Here is a 19,935-nt window from a genome sequence, read left to right on the forward strand (position 1 = left end):
TCATGAAAATCTACATCATGTAATTCCTATTTCAAAAATAATAACCAATTTTTCAGGAAAAATGGTCTTTCTAGATGCTTACTACAAGCACTGACAGCATAGCAATATGCTATTAATATCTATCGATATCAAAATTGCTAGCAAAATTCTAGTAAATTCCAATATAATAGGTAACATCTTTTAATATCTGAACATAGTATTTACTGCAGTTTTTTTTCTTTTCCCGAAATAAAGAAAAAAATATCTGCACAAAAAAGTCACACGGGGCCTTAAAAGCATGTGAGTTTTAACCTGTTTTTGCATATTTTCAGCAATTTTATTGCCACCAAATTTTTTTCTTTGGCAAATTGATTTAATTAATCACGTTTATTAAAGATATATTAAAGAATAAATTTATCTTTGACCTTTAATTTTGGAAACAGTCCAATCTCTAAGCTCAGTGGTAAATTTAAAAAATATTGGCAAAACAATCAAAACTTCACCTTAAAATCTTCCAACAGTAGAAAGTACATGTTCATATTATGTGACCAAAACATTTTGACTAGAATTTCCTTATGCTTTGGTGACACAGGTGTGCTAGCAACAGAATGAGCTGCTGTCCAGTATAGTCCTTAATAATTCATATGTATATAGTATATTTTACATTGTACACATAAAAGTCAAGAAGAGTTTATCTTCTTAGAAAGCACAAAAAGAAAAACGTCTACTGAGAAATCCAGAGATTTGCAGATGGCAGTGGAAGAGAAGCTTGTCGGCCAAGGAAGCTGGGCTTTAGCTGTATTCTGTCTCTTATATACCTCCCTTATGGCTGTGTACCTGCTACACACTGGCTCACTCTTCTAAAACTACAATGTTTTCCCAAACTATCAAACTTTTTTCTTAAATTGCTTAAACTCTTTAGGGTTAGCTTTTTTCCCTCTGCAAGTTAAATTCCGTTGCACATTCTCACAGCTCATCTGCACCTCTGAATCTGCAATTCTTCCAGGCATGGAAAACTTTGCTTTGGTTTCATCGACCACTTTCCTGTAGCAGCTGCACGTTACAACACTGTTCTGCCCATTTTGTCAAAGTCGGTTTCAGATCTGACATTTTTCTTGTGATTGATTATTCAACAGACGTGAACAGCTGTCACGGACAGTGTCAGAACGGAGGGACCTGCAAGGTGAGACTTTTTAGTTCAAACATAATGAGGTCTTTATTGATTTTATTTTTGATGTGATGACAGCAACGGAGAAGTAACATGCTTCTTGTCAATCATCCAAGTACCTGTCACAACATAAAAGAATAAGCTATTATGACTTTGAAAGGTTATCAACATTCAATGACTGAATGAGCTTTTGTGTTTTGTTAAACAAATAAAAAACAAAACTTCAAATATGGACTTGGGTTTGGATTTGAAGCCTGTTTCAGATAAATCAAGAATTAAAGAAAATGCATGGCATTGATCCAGTAAGTCAAGTAAGCTGCATCAGCCTCCTGGTTAGTTTTGCATGTATTAGCTAAAGAAGGTGTTGAGCTGTTTCTTAGTGAAAAACAGTTTTTTCCTTATAACCTGAAATCAGTCACTATTTGTGATGTGCAACTTACCCTTTCCAAATGTCACAGCAGTTGTCATGGTGAAAGCTTGAACATATCTGGACAAAAGTGACAGTTTAATTATCCTCTATAAATAAAATGTGTCAGCAGACACTTTGATGACTTCTTATCTTTATACCAGGAGTTGGCCAGAGGCTACCAGTGTGTCTGCCAGCCAGGTTTTGGGGGTCGGCACTGCGAGGTTCCGAGGAACTGGTGCAGTAGCAGTCCATGTAAGAACGGCGGGCGCTGCCACACCCTGCTGCACGGCTTCATGTGTGAATGCCCACAGGGCTTCACTGGAACAACGTGTGAGGTAAGGACTAAATCCAACTTATATAATATGCAGAAGACAGTTTGATGTTTTTGCTGTAGTTTCGTTTCACAAATGCATTTTCTGTTTTTCTTCCTGAAGTTGCAGAACAACCCCTGTAGCCCAAACCCGTGTCAGAACAAGGCTCAGTGCCACAGCCTGACCGGTGATTTCTACTGCAGCTGTCCGGATGACTATGAGGGCAAAACCTGTTCAGAGCTCAAGGACCACTGCAAGACCAACCAATGTGAAGGTAACCCAGCATCTTCACATTTTTAAAAAATGTACTCATCAGAAAATTGTGACAAATAATTCCAAAGTGCTCCCCTTGCTGATCATCTCTTTTTCATTTCGTTACCCCAAGTGATTGATAGTTGCACTGTTGCCGTCACAACTAACGACACTAAAAAGAGGGTGTGGAACATCTCATCCAATGTGTGTGGACCGCGTGGCCGCTGCATCAGCCTGCCGGCTGGGAACTTCAGCTGCTCCTGTGATCCGGGATTCACTGGCACCTACTGCCATGAGAGTGAGTCATTATTAGCTGACCCACCCACCCACACACACACACACACACACACACTGACTATATTTATCATCAGTTACCATCACTGGGAACCACATAATTCTTACGGTAATTCAAACTCTCACTTCAGCAATCATGTCTGTCTTAGTTTGGTCTACTTAGTTTGGTCTACAGCAGAAGGAAGAAAGAATCTCAATAAACAAAATGTAAAAGACAAAAATCAACAGTTTTGATCTTTTCTTGAAAATTAACAGGGTATTAAAAGAACTCTTCTCTCTTTGCCTGCAGACATTAATGACTGTGCATCATCTCCGTGCAAGAACGGAGGCACTTGCATCGATGAGATCAACTCCTTTAAGTGTTTCTGCCCAGACGGCTGGGAGGGCAGCCTCTGTGATGTTGGTGAGTGTGTGTAGGTGTGTGGCAGAGGAGTGGATTTTTCTCAGTGTTGGTGTAGCTCAACAGTACAAGCTGTAAAGGAGAGCCTGGCTGAGTCATGCAGATTATGAGTCACAGCCATGGGAGACACAAGAGGAATGATGAGCAGTTTGAGGATCTCGCAGAGGACTAGAAGATTTGAGATAAATACAGGTGTAAAATGTAACAATCAAGCCAGCTGACAGACTCAAAATCTATTTTGTGGCTATGTGCTTACAGACAGTGCACACATTTGCAGATGACAGTCTATATTATATTTGAAAGGAAAAGGGTTAGGTTTAGACAGAAGTAATTTATTGGTGAAATAAACATTGACAGTTTTGAGTGCAAAATACTATAATCTCTGCCAAGACTATGCCTGGGGCTAGAGAAGCTTGAGTTTTTGCTGAAGAGTTGAACCAAACTATTATCACACGTTATCTGATTACGTTAGGACGGTAATCAGTAGCTAAAACGAGTGCACTGAGTTGCTGTCTGACTCTTTTCCAGACGTAAACGAGTGCAGCAGGAACCCCTGTCAGAATGGAGGCCAATGTGTCGATCTGCTTAATGACTTCTACTGCAACTGTGTAGACAACTGGAAAGGAAAGACCTGCCACTCACGTAAGTTCAACATGCGAGCCAACTCATTAAATAGACACTTTGCATTGCGTCAAAAGCTTAAAATCTTTTCCCCATGCCATCTCGGTGTAGGCGAGAGCCAGTGCGACTCCACTACCTGCAGTAACGGGGGAACGTGTTATGACCACGGAGACTCCTTCCTGTGCAGCTGTCACTCAGGCTGGGGTGGCAGCACCTGCAACATGGGTGAGACACCAGCATCACTTTTGTTTCACTGCAAAAACACAGAGTTACATTAATGATTTATAAAAAAAATTTTTTACTGTGTTTTATTTGTTTTTTTTAGCCAAGAACAGCACCTGTGATTCAGGTCCTTGCGAAAATGGAGGGACATGTGTTGGAGGGGGAGACGCCTACACTTGTATATGCAAAGACGGCTGGGAAGGACCCACATGTTCACAGAGTATGCAAAGTTTTGGGTATTTCTTACATTCTCTTACTAACCAGGATACATGCAGATACTGTGTGTTTAAAAAAACGTATGTCTATATACTGTTATAGCATCAGGATAAAATCAGTTACATATGCTTTTTATACATTTATACAACTCACTCATTCTCACCTATGGATTATGACAGGTTTCAAGTTTTAAAGTTAATTATGTCTTTCCTCTTGCAGATGTTGATGATTGCAATCCTCATCCCTGGTAAGATATGGAAATATTTTGCCCTCTAATGATTTTTAAAAATGTATTGGTGCTACAATATATCAGTATCTAAGGAAATCTGTATGTGATGTGTTTTTGTTAATGAGTTTGAGGTTGTTGGTTGGTTGGCTACACAAAACAACACATTTTATAATTTTTTTGTTTTTTGCAATTTATTGAAAAAATGAGGAGTACGCAAACTGTTGAGATCTTGGGATTCTCTACATCAGAGAGGCTACCCTGGACAAAAGCCTTCCCTCCCCCTTGCCCTCCCCTTCAATGACTGACAGGTGGATTAGTGGTGGTTTTGGTTTTTTGGAGAAGGCGGTGGATGAGGAGGGGGAGAAGTGCAGGAGAGTGTGAAGTGTCACCCCTCTGACCATTCACCGACCTCGACCTGGGAAACATTGTAAGGAGTGAAGGTGTTGAGGGGTGTTTGGGGGGGCTCGGTATGTGGCCTGGGCAGATTTACATATGAAGCCTGGACATTGATCTGGGCTCAGCTTCATCCTGCTGCGCCTGAGAGGCTCTGCAGACCCACAGAGCAGAGCGTGGGATAAATCAGGACTACTAAGCTACACATATCTACCCGTTCACCCATTTTCCAGCTATGCGTACATTTTCTTATCTCTTTTGTGTGTGTGGGCGGGGTTATATGGGTCAAATTAGATTATTTACTTACCAAGTACAAAAAAAATTCAGAGAGCTTTTGTTAACATCAAAAACTGAATATTTGTTTCTAGGTTAAATCCACTTTTGATTGACTTGTTTGGATCTGTCTCCTGTCTCCTTTGTAGCTACAACGGTGGCATCTGTGTGGATGGTGTGAACTGGTTTCGCTGCGAGTGCGCTCCAGGATTCGCTGGACCGGACTGCCGCATCAGTGAGTCCCTGGGAACTGGAAGGGGGCATGAGGCTGGGGTCAGATGGGCGGGGGTTCAGGGGTGAAAGGCCGCAGCGAGGGAGCGTGAGCCGATTGTTTCAGGGCGACAGATTAGGAAGCCTTTCAGGAAGACCGTCTTAACCTCTCCCCTCTGCACCGAGCGAGGTCAGAGCTGAAGTTTGTCAGACAGGTCTGTGCGCTCTCCCGTGGCCCTTCTGGGAGAGAGCTCTTCAGAAAAAGCCCCCGCTGAACCAAAGCGTTCAGCGTTATTCTTTTAAAGAGTTTAAAACCAAACCGGTATTTGAGACGTTTTTTTTTGTTTGTTTTTTTAAGTAGAGAAACACTCAAAAGAGAAATGCAACACTGAAAGAAATATCTGTACTTAAAAATATTTTTTAGTTCTTAATGTTTTTAGGTTGTAGTTTTCAACTATAATCTGAAAAGTTTTTTCTAACAATGCCTACAATGCTTGCTTTTTAAATAAAGCACTCACAGTTGTTACAGTGAGTCACCGGGACTTGTCTAGACTGGTCTATGGTGGGCATTAGAAGTTTAATAATTCTCTGCACGCTGCCTGCGGTTTTCTCTTTCAGACATCGATGAGTGTCAGTCGTCTCCTTGTGCTGAAGGTTCGACCTGCATGGATGAGATCAATGGCTACCGCTGTCTCTGTCCTCCAGGACATGCTGGACCTCGCTGCCAAGACTGTAAGTACAATAAATAGCTGTTTATAGAGGTTCATAAGATGATGGTTTAGACGTAAACCAGATTTGAATCATTTTATTAAAGAAGACCTATTATGCTCGTTTCCAATATTTCTTTGCTTGGACCTTTTATCAGAGTAGCTGTTTGTTCATTTTTCACAAACGTTTGTCTTTATTTAGCACCCTTTGTGTGCCCTTTGGGTCTGAAGCCTATACGTAGATCCCTTGGCCCTCTATTTAAGCTCCCTGTCTTCTGATTGGCTGTCCCCAGTAAACACAAGGTCTTAAAAGCAGGAGGGGCTAAGACAACCATATTTGCAATATCCTCTGTCTATGACATCAAGCAGAGCTAAAAATAGAAAAAGTATCTGAAATGGAGTGAGCTTTTGGCTTGCAGGACTACATCGGCATACACTGACATCATTATTTTGAACTTCCACCATTTTTAATGTAAGCATTCACTACTCTGATAGTAGGTGCTGTATATGACAGAAGAAAAGGAGAGAGAATAATATGTCTACCTAGGGCAGCTCTATGGCTTTCATGTGACTACAGTGAACTCCAGCAGTTTTATAGGATTATAACTTACATTTAAGATTACATTTGACAACTTCAATTGTTGCTTTAATTCTTTCTTCTTTCCAGTCATCGGACTTGGGAAGCCATGCCGTCACACTGACCTACAGTTTCCTCACGGCAGCCGCTGGGAGGAGGAATGTAACACATGCCAGTGTGTCAACGGGAATGTTCATTGTTCCAAGGTTAGGAATACGAGAATGAATCGTAATTGCTAAAGCTAAGCTAGCTCGGTATTAGCTAACTGAGCGTTTGGTGTGGACCCTCTCTCTGAACGCTGAATTCCTCTAGGTGAGATGTGGCCGTAAGCTCTGCATCCTCCCGAAGGCTCTTCCGCCTCCCGAAGCAAACCTTCCGTCCTGCCCCGGAGGTCACGAGTGTGTGGAGCACCAGTTCCTCACCTGCTTCTCGCCACCCTGTCATCAGTGGGGGGTGTGCTCAACGCCAGACCCCCCCACACCTCTGCACACCCAGTGTGAACCTAACAGCGGCTATCTGGATAACAACTGTGCTCACATCACACTCATCTTTAAAAAGGACAAAGTGCCACAGGTGAGTAAATCATACAGAAGTAGGAACTTGAATCGTTGTCTTCTGAATTTTTTTAAGCTTGGTCTGTGGGTCCAGTTACAAAAGCCTTTTATGTCTTATGCTTTAGTGGCACTGAACAAAAATCTGTGGTTTTACATTGCAGGCACAGTTCACATAAACGTGATTCTTAATGTATTCTCCATACATTTCAAGACTTTATTAATATTAACACATGGCTTTTAATATAGAGGACACTTTTACAAAGGGACAGGTGCTGGATCAGCTCTGTACTGACCAAAAAACTTTGAGTCTTAGCAGGGGGAGGGGAAAAGTTTGTCTGGCTGTCTGGGTCATGCCTGTCGGGCATGTCTGAATGGGAACAAATCTGCTCCTCTGACAAAGTGCTGATGAGGCAAGGTTTTCCCCCTGCTGGGGGATGCTTTCGGATTGAATCCATGTAAGAAAGACTTAAAAGGAATGAGAGGAATTTGTTCACCCGTGTTGTCCGTGTGCCGCAGGGAACCACAGTGGAGAACATCTGCTCGGAGCTGAGGTATCTCCCCGTGACTCGGACGCTTGCTGAAGAGCGGGCATTGCTCATCCTCTGTGACCAGTCCTACTCCACCAGTGATGCCGTGGAAGTCGCTTTGGTAATTATTACACACACACACACATGCACTTGTGTGCACTTGTCCCACAATGTAAGACTGACTTGTGCCTTTATATTTGAAAAAGCAAAGAGCATTGGTGAGAAGTTTTAGGATGATTCCAAGACAGGAAAAGGAAGAAAGAAACGTTTAGAAAGTCTGTGAAGGTTCTCAGTCATACAGGTCATCATAGTCTAAGGAGCTTGGAAAGAAAAGCGACTTCTTTAAGTTGCTTGAAGATGTTTCACCGCTCATCCGAGAAGCTTCTTCAGTTTGAAATATGTATCTTTATGCAAATAATTCATCCCCCATTATGGCTACTGCATCCACCCACTACCATGATTCTGTGGAGATGCCTCTCTGATCTTTGATCCTGCTTACACGAACTCCCAGTCTTTCCTCCTCACTTGTCCCTTTTTTTCTTCTTCCACTTTATTGAATCGCACATAACCCCCCACTGCAAATTGTTTCCAGTAGAGGACAATAAAATCAGATCTTTTTTCTATTTTTGGTTTATTTCGTCCTTGTTTTAGAAAACAGAGAGAGGAAAGAAAGAAGTATTTGATGCTTTTAACAACATCTGGTTAAAATTTAGCTTTACTTTTGGGAACTTGCCGATCTTGCTCTCCTTCTGCGTATTTCTTCTTCTTCCTCTGCATCTTTTCCTTCCCTGTCTTCTTTATCTTCTCCTTTAATATCTGCACAATCTGTCTGATCCCATCTGTCTCCCTTGCTTGCTTTTATTTGCCCTCCTTTATAATTTCCCCCCTCTTTGTTTTAGTTTCTGTATTTCTCACTCTCGGCCACCCAGACTTGAGGGAATCAGTCACATCTAAGCTCTTAATGGAGGGGATTAGTTTTTGTTCCTCTGATGTTTGCAGGCCTGTTTTGAGCGACAGATACAGGAAAAGGAGTGGTGAGCCTGACATCCACCCAAACTCCTCAACAAGGCTTTCATAAAAAGAAGGAGGAAAAAAAATAAAAAGCTCCACTCCCACTTGTTGCGGACTTGTGTTGCAGTGATATGTCACCGCTCAGTTTCACGTGCGAGTGAAATCTTTATGATCTGAGCGCAGGCTTTAACCTGAGCGGAGAAAGAAGTGCGATGCCTGTGTTTCAGAATGCATGTGGGGACGAGTGGTTTGTCTTGGTTTGTGTCCCCTCGAACATGTTGTGGCCTCTTCAAATGTTTTTTAAGGAAAACTGAGGGATGTTCAAGAAGTTGTGGCCAAATATTTGAAAGTGTTTACTTCGATTTGTTTCATCAGGCATGCTCATCACAGAGTTGTCCATGGGTGCTGCACAGACCTTTGCAGACTGATGTCCGCTTGTTGTAGGTGTGGCGGTGTTGAATTTATATAAAGATATGGAAAAACTAGTAAGGTGGGAAACACTTGTTTATGTTCATGCTGTGTTGGTCCTTTGCTTTAGCGCTTGGCATGGAAAAAACAGTCATCATACATAAGAAATCTTTTGTAGTGGAGTGTTGGAAACTGTTTTTAATTTTAACAGTTTTTTGTGCTTCTTTCTCTTCATGGGGAATTCCACTGTTGTTCCCATTACTGTCCAAGCCAGCGTTTCTACCAGTCAGCGCTCTGTCTGCTGATAGCATCGCAAACGTTTGGCTCGATGCTGTTGGCTTTTTGGAGGCGCTGGTGGAATTTCCTCTGTCTTTGTAGCCATGCATTCGATTTAGTTGAGTTTTATATATATATATATATATATATATATATATATATATATATATATATATATATATTTATATTTATATAACAACAAGGCACTTTGTATTGTAAGGTAAAGACCCTAAATAACCCCAGAGAAAACTGCAACAATCAAACAACCCCCTTTGAGCGAGCACTTGGTGACAGTAGGAAGGAAAAGCTCCCTTTTAACAAGAAGAAACCTTTAGCAGAACCGGACTCCAGAGGGGGCAGCCGTCTGTCGTGACCAGTTGGGGTTGGACAAACACAAACCAACACTAATGAACTAAACACTAAATGTGTTTTCATCCGCTGCTCAAGATAGTCCCAAATAATTGCAAAAAAAATTAATTATTTCCTTCTGTTTGAGCTTTTTTTTGCTGAGGATTACCTTTCCCGCTAGGTAGAAATAGTGTAAGAGGATGTGGACTGATTCTTCTTACAGCTCTTGGAGGGAGTCCTGTCTACATGCCCAAAATTACAACTAAGTTCTTAGAACTCCAGCGTTGGGATGTTTTAGCTCCTGCTTCAGGATAGCCGCTTTCTGGCACAAGAGGAACTTAAACACTAGAACAGTGATTGTTCTAGAATTGAGCACATGTTGCTGTCAAGTGTGTTAGATACATTTCCTCTCCAAACTGGAACAAAATATGGTAAAAATAAATAAATAAATAAATCCTTCAAGAGTATTTGGGTGTTATTAAGCAAACTCGGACCTCCACACACAGTAAACAATATATAGAGAAAATGATGAACCCCAAAAGATCTCCTTGCAGTCTACAGCATGCACGTTGTGCACTGAGCTCAGTATCTCTGCAATGTGATCTGTCAGTCAGTCTGGAAGTTGGGTGTGTGAATGAGCTGCTGATTTCCTCAGGAGAAGAAAAAAGGAGTGTTTGTCCCCAGGCGAGCAGGGAGCACAGCTGGCCTCTTTTCTATTGTTTGTCCTAATTGAACTACACAGCACACAGCTAATCCCCCAACAACAGCCCTGCATCCCCAACTCCACCTCTCTGTTCTCACCATCAGCACCTTATTAGGCAATTAACTCCACCCTCAGCGGGGGGGTGGGTTCACAGCCTGCCAGATGTTGGGAGGAGAATCTCTTTTATTCTGACGGATGAATGTGTTTTTTCTTCTTCTTCTTTTTTGTCTTCTTACATGGCCTCGAGCGAGACTTTGACCATTTGGCGAATGGGACTTCTTTTCTTTCTCCGCTGCACTGAGGGAATCTGTGTTTTGCAAATTTTTTTCCTTTTACCTACAAATCAGCTTTTCTTTACATCGCTGAAAAGCTCTATTCAAAGAGCACTGAAAGGTTTGAGGGAGTATTTGTGTCCCCTGTAATGAAAAGCAACTGTCAGATGTTTAAGATGTGCATTACATATTTTAGTGTGTGCAGGGATCATGATTTGATTGGAACTCTCTCTGTTATTCTTGTCACGATGGTTCTGGTTTTGCTTATCTTCTGGGTTTGGTTTGTGAGAATCAGACTTTCTGGCAGTAGAAAACTAAACGTGACACGATGAACCTTTCAGAAGAGGCACAGAAATGATGTGATTTTAACCAAAAATAAATGCAATGAGATGTTCTCATGTAATCCAGGATTATACAAAAGCAAGTGTCTTCCAGGACCATAATTGAATGAAACCATTAATTCCTGCAATCAGCTATGAAAACACTAAACTTTCTCTGAGCTATACCCACCACATATTCAAATCTAAACGGCGAAACAAGTTATTTTGAATTAAAAAGAGAAATAAATCTTATTGTTCCTGTTCTTCCTCTTTGTAGTCTTTTGAGCAGGATGGAGGATCGAAAGACGGCGACTGTGGACAGATCCAGAAGGTGGCCAGCGCTATCACCACTGCGCTGTCCAAACGCCAGAACAGCACCATCATTCTGGCAGTGGTTGAGGTCAAAGTGAAGGTGGTGGTGGAGTGCCCTACTGTTGGTGAGTTACACATCGGTTCCTCTGTGAGAATTAGTCTACCGTATTTTTGTCATATTTGCTACAACTAGCATTTTTGTTCAATTTATCACTTAAAATTGTGTTGCTCAATCACGAATCACACTGATGTTACAAAATTCTATACAATCACTCTCTGGCCTCTGATCTGCAAGAAAAAACTGAAGCGGTTCCAAATTTAGTCAAATTTAGTTATTATATTCTGTACAAAACAATAGGTACATGCTTTTTTCTTAATTTTGCCGATGGTATGATATATCTTTGTAACATCTTTAAATGCAATGATCTCCTAATATCCCATTAAACCTTCCTCTTCAGGTTACCTGGTCCCAGTTTTGTGTGTGGTCTTCAGCGTTCTCTGGATCTTCTGCATCGTTGTTTGCGTTTGGTGGACCCGCAAGAGGAAGAAAGAGCGCGAGAGAGCGGCCCGATCTGAGGAGACAACAGTCAACAACCAGCTGGAGCCGCTGCGAAGCAACGCTCTCAAGGATAACCGCGACAAAGACGTTCAGTATGAATGCAAGAAACTGATGGGCCCCTCTGACAGGACGTGCGATGGGGCCGAGGGTGAGGAGGACGGGGAGCACGAGGGGGATCAGGCGGAAGACGAGGAAAGGGCGTTGGGCATGGGAGACAAGTGTCCGCCTCAGAAGTGCACCATAACACAGGACAGGGGAATGATGGGTAAGGGAGGGATGATTTGTACAACGCGCAGCGGTCCGCTGAAGGTGCCGCACCGGACAGCGTACAGCCCCAAAGACAACCGGTGTAAAAACCTGAATGCCGCCAAACTCAGCGAGGACATTAAAGATCACTACGTGTGAACCCCACACAGGAAGAGGAGGGACCGTCTGAGTAAAAGGAAGAAACTGCGATGTCTTCAATGTCACTGACTTTTCAACTCTTAAAAGCACCAAAAGTGAAGATTACAGATGCTTTAATTTTATATTTTTTATTTGCCTCGCCTTATTTAAATTCTTCTTCTGCAGCACAGATGTTACTATAAAAAAAAATAAAAAAAAAGAGGCATGAAAATTAAACATCACGGCTTCGGGATTTCTGGATTGTTACACTGTTGAAATCAAGAATTTTCTTTTCACATTTCTAGATTTTCTGTTTACACACATTTCTTTCTATTTTTTTTTTTTTGCTTCACTAGAAAAAAACTAACGCTCACGTTTGTTTCTTTGAAACTTTGGAGATTTAACTGAACGTCATTGGCTGGCAGCTGTTAACGCCGTTTCTACTGCGTGGCGTGGTGCATTTGTTTCCTGTCTGCCTTAGCCCACACCTGTGGGCCTTTTCTACACTGTCTTCAAATCATGTGTTTTTATTTAAAGAAAAAAAATACTAAAAACAAGTTTTATATATATATTTAAGTTCTTTGAAAGTTGGCACAAAGTAACCACTGTATAATGCCTGGCATGATTTTTTTTTTGTTTGTTTGTTTACAGTCATAAACATCTTAAAGGTTTATATATCATTTGAAAATAATTGGCACTACTTCCTGCAAGTCTGCATGATTATTTTTCAGCATATTGCTTTAGTAGAAAAGTGCCTTCAGCTCCTATTTTTACTTCTTTCCTTCCTCTTGTAGACTGTACGCAGATTTTAAATACACAAAAAGGGAAAGAAGTCCTAACAACAACTCGATCGCAGTAAATGCTGTTTTCTTCTTTGCATTGTACATATGTAAATATAAAAAATGGCTGTGTATATTTGAGTTTAATAACTTAAGTGATGCTTTGTATCATAGTTATTCTAAAAAATAAGATTGTTTTGTGGTTGTTTCTTTCTTTCTTTTTTTAATTATGTCATTCCGTTTATCAGTGTCTGTTGACACTACGACAGGTTTTAGACAGATTTTTCAGTGCCCGTGGTCCCACTGAGTCATGAAAACTTGTTTAAAGAGAAATTAAGTGTTGATTGTTTGTCTTTATGTTTAGAATTATTTGTTAGAGAGCTGATCCCAGACCTGCCAGCCATTGGAACAGGCTGTGAGGATCAGCTGGGTCATCAGTGCTACAGCTACAGGAACTCCATCATTAACAGTCATTTTCATCTCACTGGAGACCTCCAGAGTGAAATTTTATGAGCATTTGCAATAGTCACCTTTTATTACTTTTGATACTTTTAATTCTACAAATTCAATTTGTAGTGTATTTTCTTTTTTTGGGGGGGGGGGTCCATTTGATCTTTTTAAACTTCGGTCCCTGAATTTCATTATCACAGTGTTCAGGGCTAAGTAGAAAGCCAGTCCTCCAAAAAATATATTAATATGACTGATGTTATTTTGATTTTATGCCATTTTGTATCCAGATAGGTTCTAATTTATGTATTTGCTCAGTTTTCTGTTGGATTTTTGCTAAATTATGTATTTTCTTTCATTTTCTCCACATTGGACTTGCTGTAACACACCATTGTCATTTATCACTTAATGACTCACTCATAACTGCTGATCTCTACCTTCTAATCCACATTGTTCTTTTACATTTGAAGCAATCCGAGTAGATCCAGATCTAGGTTTCTTTGTTCAGGTTTTCCTCAGTATCATCACTCAAAACGAGTAAAGCTGTTCCCGAAAGCACTTCTTAATTCATTAATGTCATACTCCCTACAGAAATGCATGTACTGACATTTGACAATCATCATTTTGGCATCACAGCAGGCAAGCAAATTGAAGAATTTTGATATTTGTCTTGTCAAAAGCAAAGGCGAAGCGCTGTATGCTATAAATGATGTGTTTCTGTTCATGTCTGGCAGAATGGAAATATAATTTCAAGTTAAGAAAGTTTTTGACTGACGGTTCTGAGGTGCTCTGCCACATGCTGCTTACGAGATTATTGGACACCAAATGGCAAAAAGGAAAACTTTGGTGAATCTTTAATCAGCACTGATGCATCTGATTTCTATTTTCAGTATGTAGAGGACGCAGGGTCCAAACAACTTAAAAGCCCCGCTGCCAGTCTCACTTGAGCCTCTTAGTATGTGAGTTACAAATTTATAGTTCTACAGTCTGCTGACAGCAGAGATGCTGCACAGAGCAGCATGGTGTTAGCTTCAAACAACTCCACGGTAATCATCCACCCAGGGGAAGTGCTGTTTAGCAAGACACTGAAACCTCATCACAGACAGTGTGTTGTGTGAATGGGAACCTGCTTGCAATAGATGTGTCTGTATCCTAATGTACCGCCTCTCCCTGTGTGTATCTACTCTGGTCTAATGAAGGGAACAAGTTGTATTACTGTTGATGTTGTTTGACTGTTGTGGATGTTGTCCAGTCTGTTTCTGCACTAAGAACACACAGGAAGAGAAATGTTTAGTGTTACCTCCACAGCAGTTGCAGGAGGGGGTTGGGGGTCAGTTATCGTCACTGTTTGCAGATGAATATGATGATTTTTTTTTTCAATATTTTTTGTTAATGCAGATGCATTCATAGAAAACCCAAATAATTTTTCTCTCAGTAAATTTTTACTTTCTGTTAGCCCCACACGGAGGGCTGAATGTGCAGAACATTGTAATTATTTTGTACAATATTTGGTAAAAGTCTTGGTTTGTTAGTGGAATTTTTTTGTTTGTTCTTAGAACAATACTATTATTTATTAAAGTATTTTATACCAAAGTCTGTTTTGTGTTGTCATTTGTTAAAAAGCTGTCATTGGCTACTGCAAATGCCCTTATAACTGGACCTTTCACTAAGGTACTCTTGAAGCTTTCATTTACCTTCCATTCTGTAACTTGTTCATTCTAGACATTTGAATTCATCCTAAAGTTGTAAAGTGTTTCTATGTATTCATTGTAAAATTCCAAGTTCCATTTAGTTCAAATCAGCACTTTGAAAGGGAACATTTTACATTTGTATTCTAGAATTTTACTTCCTACTTAAAAACTCCAACCTCAATTCTCGAGCGTCACTTTCCAGTAAAGTTATATTCATTCGATTTTAAATCCCACACAATTACTTTTTTTTTTTAACCTTTTTTCCAAATTAGAACTTCTACATTTTTTTATTTTAGAATGTCACTTTCCATTCTAGAACTTCTTTCCCTCCTTGACTCAAATTGTCACTGGAACTTCAATTTTCATTCAGCAATTGTGTTTTACAGTTTGCAGTTTTTTATTTGCAGACCTAAATTTAAACCTCCCGCATGTTTTTGGTGCTAACCTAGTTTTCACTAGTTTTGAGAAAAGGCGCTGTAATCAAGGAGTGTCAAGCTGACACTTCCTTCCTTTTCAAACTAAAAGTCTGTCCACTTTAGGTCACACAGAACTGCTGTATTGGGTCAATATTAGCTTTGCAAAATGTTTACAGGGAGTGTGGTTAAACTCTCCTAAATGAAGTTTGTTCCATAAACTGAATTTGCTTATGTTTCATTTGTAAAGGGTTACGAAATAGGTTTAAATTGCAGGAGTTCACAATATGAGTTGTTTTACCTTTTTTACTTTCTACATTTCTAAAAAAAGAAGAAGAAAAAAGTACACATTTTTTCTGCAATATTTTCTATCCTATCTTATTTTTGTATGTAGCTTGACACCCAAAACATTTCTTTAGCCATGGAGACAATTGCCCAGCATCCCGCTCCCACTTCATTTAGCGCCAAGCCAATAAGAGAAGTCCTTTGCATGACTACATCTGCTCCTTTAATGACATGGTGGGAAATGATTAACAGTAGCCCGCTCTGCATGAAAGCCTTCCAGCAGCTGTGTTGGATATCCTTAATGCTTGGTGGGACGTTATGTGCTATGCTGTGTTCATTAACCCATCAGTTGTTTTGGGAAGAATGGGAAATGTGTCTGGAATCCTGGATGGCATAGCTTTCAGGTCACATGCACGTTCAGTGCACATTTGCTGACCTGCTTGGAGTGGAGCACAATGGGAGAATGAAAAATAACGGCACAGTACAAACAGCAGGAACAAGCGATAGCATTAGCAACTGGTGTCGTCCCACAATGTAGCATGTAAACAGAATTAAACTGCTTGTATCAGAGCACCGCCTTGTAATCGGAAGGTTGCCGGTTCGAGCCCCGGGCCGGACAGTCTCCGTTGTTGTGTCCTTGACACTTCACCTACCGCCTACTGGTGTTGGCCAGAAGGGCCTATGGCGCGACCCTCTGTCAGTCTGCCCCAGGGCAACTGTGGCTACAACTGTAGCTTGCCTCCACCAGTGTGTGAATGTGTGTGTGTGAAGGGGTGGATGACTGGGTGTGTAAAGCGCTTTGGGGTCCCTAGGCGGGACTACGCCTACTACGGTAGTAAAAGCGCTATACAAATACAGGCCATTTACCATTTACAGGAGCTGCCAGTAAAATCACATAATCCTCAGACAAACTTGACCTAAGAGGCCTGTTAAAATCACATTGTCCATGTTGGGAATCAGTAATTTAATGGCATCAGCAAATTCCATCTGGTGATAAAGTCCAAGGCTTGGGAAGCCACGCGGAGCATTTGTAACTCCAGCCCATCTAGAAAGTCAGAGCAATAAAGCTTAAGAACTCACTTTATAACAGCAATGTCCTTCCTAATGAACAATATCAACACCTTCCACATGGATCTCAAATGATCTCAGAAAAGATACAAGTGGAAGTGCCTTATGTCCCTCCAGGGGTGAAAAGAGCCAAATAACTGTCTACAAGGAAGTCAAGAACATCTACTTGTGATGTGTTTTGTTTTTAGCTCAGCTTTTTAAGCACATATGGAGGCAAAAAGTTAAGAGGGAAAACATGAACAGCTCCAAATATGTCGTCTAAGGAGCTTGGAAAGAAAAGCATCTGGACTTCTTTAAGTTGTTTTCACCTCTCATCCGAGAAGCTTCTTCAGTTCTAGGGTCAAACGGTGGAGAGTCCCAGATTTAAGCCCTATGAGAGGGTCCCCCCAAAAGGGACAATGGACCCCTAATGATCCTCTACCTAATCACACGAGCCAAGGTGTGAAAACGGGTGTAGGTCAGCTCATTGTGAAACCTAGCCCCACCCTATCATGAGATTTCCTGAGGTCAGATGGCCCAGGATGTGAGTGAGTATTAAGGAAGGGAAGGGATCTCAGAACTGGATTGTAGATGGCAGACAGTTGGTGTCGTAAGCCACCGCCTCTGTTCAAATATGGTCGCTCACAGTGGGCATAGATTCAATTCAATTCAATTCAATTCAATTCAGTTCAATTCAATTTTATTTATATAGCGCCAAATCACAACAAAAGTCACCTCAAGGCGCTTTATATTGTACGGTAGATACAGAGAAAAGGCCAACAATCATATGACCCCCTATGAGCAAGCACTTTGGCGACAGTGGGAAGGAAAAACTCCCTTTTAACAGGAAGAAACCTCCGGCAGAACCAGGCTCAGGGAGGGGCGGACATCTGCTGCGGCCGGTTGGGGTGAGAGAAATAGATGGCCTCTTTCCCTCCTCTTTCAAACCATCTGTCTTCTCTGTCCAAAATGTGAACATTGGCATCCTCAAAGGAGTGACCTTTGTCCTTTAGATGCAGATGAACCGCTGAGTCTTGTCCTGCCGAGGTGGCTCTTCTATGTTGTGCCATGCGTTTATGAAGTGGCTGTTTGGTCTCTCCAATGTAGAGGTCTGAGCATTCCTCGCTACACTGTACAGCATTCCAAATATGTCAAAATCCACAAGCTTCCTTTTGTGCAATAACAAATTCTACAATAAGACAAAGCCCAACAGGCAGGCAGACATTTAGGTATTAAGAAAATCAAAGATCCAAAGTTGCTTTCCATCAGTTTTTGACAAAATAAAAAAGAAATTATATTGTTTTAGTCAAAATAATAATTTTCTTTAAGGGAAACACAAATTGCTTACATTCAATCCAAGACTGGGTACAGTAGGCTGGACAGTCTATTTAGTAAGTTTAAAAAATATGAAATTTTCCAACACATTGAACAATAGAAGCATGTCTCATATATAGAGTACTGTTTAGAAATATGTACCTACATACAAAGTGCAAGTAAACATAATTAACCTCCTTTTCCATTCTTTTTAACATTACAACATGGCTATTTAAGTTGTTGCTACCAGGATGGCTAACTAACCAACTCTTCCAAGTTGGTCCCTGTCATGCTTGAAGAACTCTAACTGATGGGAGATGTGTCGTGGATTCACGGACCATTTGATGCTTGTCATCCTGGATAATTTAAACTACCAACTCAAAATCGTTTCTATGGTGATAACATCAAGACGTTGCTTTGTGCTTAACTGAAAAGTTATCATCCTCTGTACCTAGAAGGATGACTCAATGTGGCAGATAAGCGGCTGAAAAGAATGATGCGCGCAATGTGTAATGATTGATAAACTGTGTTGCAGGTCGGCCAGTTGGTTTCTTGGATGCTGTTAACGGTGCATGGATGCGAAGTTTGACAGTTTGAAGCGGTTCAAAAAGTCTGGTCAGTCTGGATGCTGCACACAAATCAAAAGAAATGTTATTATTTACTTTCACTTTCTGCAATATTAGCTTGATGATTATGCTTTTTTTTCTAGTCTTTTTTTCCTTCAGTTTAGAAAAAACGGATGTTTGAGTCTGGCAGCACGGTGGCACGGTGGTTAGCACTGTTGCCGCGCAGCAAGAAGGTCCTGAGTTCAATTCCAACATCAGGCCGGGGTCTTTCTGTGTGGAGTTTGCATGTTCTCCCCGTGTTTGCGTGGGTTCCCTCCGGGTACTCTGGCTTCCTCCCACCGTCCAAAGACATGCAGCTTGTGGGGATAGGTTAATTGGATAATCCAAATTGTCGCTAGGTGTGAATGTGCGAATGAATGTGAGTGCGAATGGTTGTCTGTCCCTGTGTGTTGGCCCTGCGACAGACTGGTAACCTGTCCAGGGTGTACCCCGCCTCTCGCCCTATGACAGCTGGGATAGGCTCCAGTGCCCCCCGCGACCCTGAAAAGGAGAAGCGGAAGCGAATGGATGGATTTGAGTCATCTGAGGCTTTTTCTAGTAAATCAACTTGCATCCATTGTTCACCTTTTATACACGCCTGTGACTGCCTCAGTTTTTCAGGAAGACTTACCTGGCATCATTGTGATATCAGAAATAAGTGAAAGTGTCAGAAGTCAAATAAATCCAAAGAGTTCCAAGCAAAGAAAGTTTTTATCAACATCAAACATTTAATATTATAGACTGTAACTTCTGAGCTGTCCTTACCTTTGAAAATGCTGCAATTTTTTTATCCATCCCTGGAAAATACAACAACCGTACAATTGCTAGTAGATGCATTATGTAGAAACAGTTTGTGTGTTTGGTGATATTTGGTGCACAGCATTCATAGACATCATTCTGTCTATGAATGCTCTTCTTCAGCAGCTAGTTAGATTTCCATCTTCACCAAAAATACATCACATATCATCACTAGCTAGGATGTAGCAAATGAAAAATGAACCCACTCAACAGTAATATGCATTAACCTGCTTGTCAGATCTAATTACTCATTAACTCAGGGTGCAGGAACACTCTTCCAGCCTTCTTTAACCACAGGGTAAACTGTGGTGATAAACAGATGGTCATAAATATTGGTCATGCCTTTATGATCACATGGTCTACAGCAATGCTCAGGTAGGTGGTCTTGTGTTTAAATGACGCTCAGTTAGTACTAAGATGCCCAAAAATCTATTCTTAACTTACACGAGTGACATCCAGTGTGGTCTTCTGCTGCTGTCGCTTATCTGCCTTAAGGTTTGACTTATTGCACGTTCAGAGATGCTCTTCTGTACATCTTAGTCAGCTCAAAGCAGTCTTCCTATTCTCCTCTCACCTGTAGCATCAACAAAACAGTTGGTCATCATAAATTTCTCAGATACT

At 41.0% G+C, this 19,935-nt stretch overlaps 1 protein-coding gene across 2 annotated transcripts in view; it reads left to right on the forward strand.

The window, feature by feature from the left end:
• LOC309696105 (protein jagged-2-like) overlaps window positions 1-14,754 on the forward strand; it is a 50,108-nt gene extending 35,354 nt beyond the window's left edge. For both annotated transcript variants that reach the window (XM_082517229.1, XM_082517230.1), the window contains 16 exons: window positions 1,116-1,162; window positions 1,718-1,891; window positions 1,991-2,141; window positions 2,253-2,417; window positions 2,703-2,816; window positions 3,342-3,455; window positions 3,546-3,659; window positions 3,760-3,876; window positions 4,092-4,119; window positions 4,917-5,002; window positions 5,596-5,709; window positions 6,352-6,467; window positions 6,574-6,834; window positions 7,332-7,463; window positions 10,958-11,117; window positions 11,451-14,754. In XM_082517229.1, coding sequence (XP_082373355.1) covers window positions 1,116-1,162; window positions 1,718-1,891; window positions 1,991-2,141; window positions 2,253-2,417; window positions 2,703-2,816; window positions 3,342-3,455; window positions 3,546-3,659; window positions 3,760-3,876; window positions 4,092-4,119; window positions 4,917-5,002; window positions 5,596-5,709; window positions 6,352-6,467; window positions 6,574-6,834; window positions 7,332-7,463; window positions 10,958-11,117; window positions 11,451-11,956 — 2,399 coding nt within the window. In that variant the 3' untranslated portion in view covers window positions 11,957-14,754. The remainder of the gene's footprint in view (window positions 1-1,115; window positions 1,163-1,717; window positions 1,892-1,990; window positions 2,142-2,252; window positions 2,418-2,702; window positions 2,817-3,341; window positions 3,456-3,545; window positions 3,660-3,759; window positions 3,877-4,091; window positions 4,120-4,916; window positions 5,003-5,595; window positions 5,710-6,351; window positions 6,468-6,573; window positions 6,835-7,331; window positions 7,464-10,957; window positions 11,118-11,450) is intronic.
• Window positions 14,755-19,935: the final 5,181 nt, after the last annotated feature.

The sequence above is a fragment of the Aulonocara stuartgranti genome (genome assembly GCF_965226115.1).
Source record: "Aulonocara stuartgranti genome assembly, chromosome: 19".
In the NCBI taxonomy this organism is placed as follows: Eukaryota; Metazoa; Chordata; class Actinopteri; order Cichliformes; family Cichlidae; genus Aulonocara; species Aulonocara stuartgranti.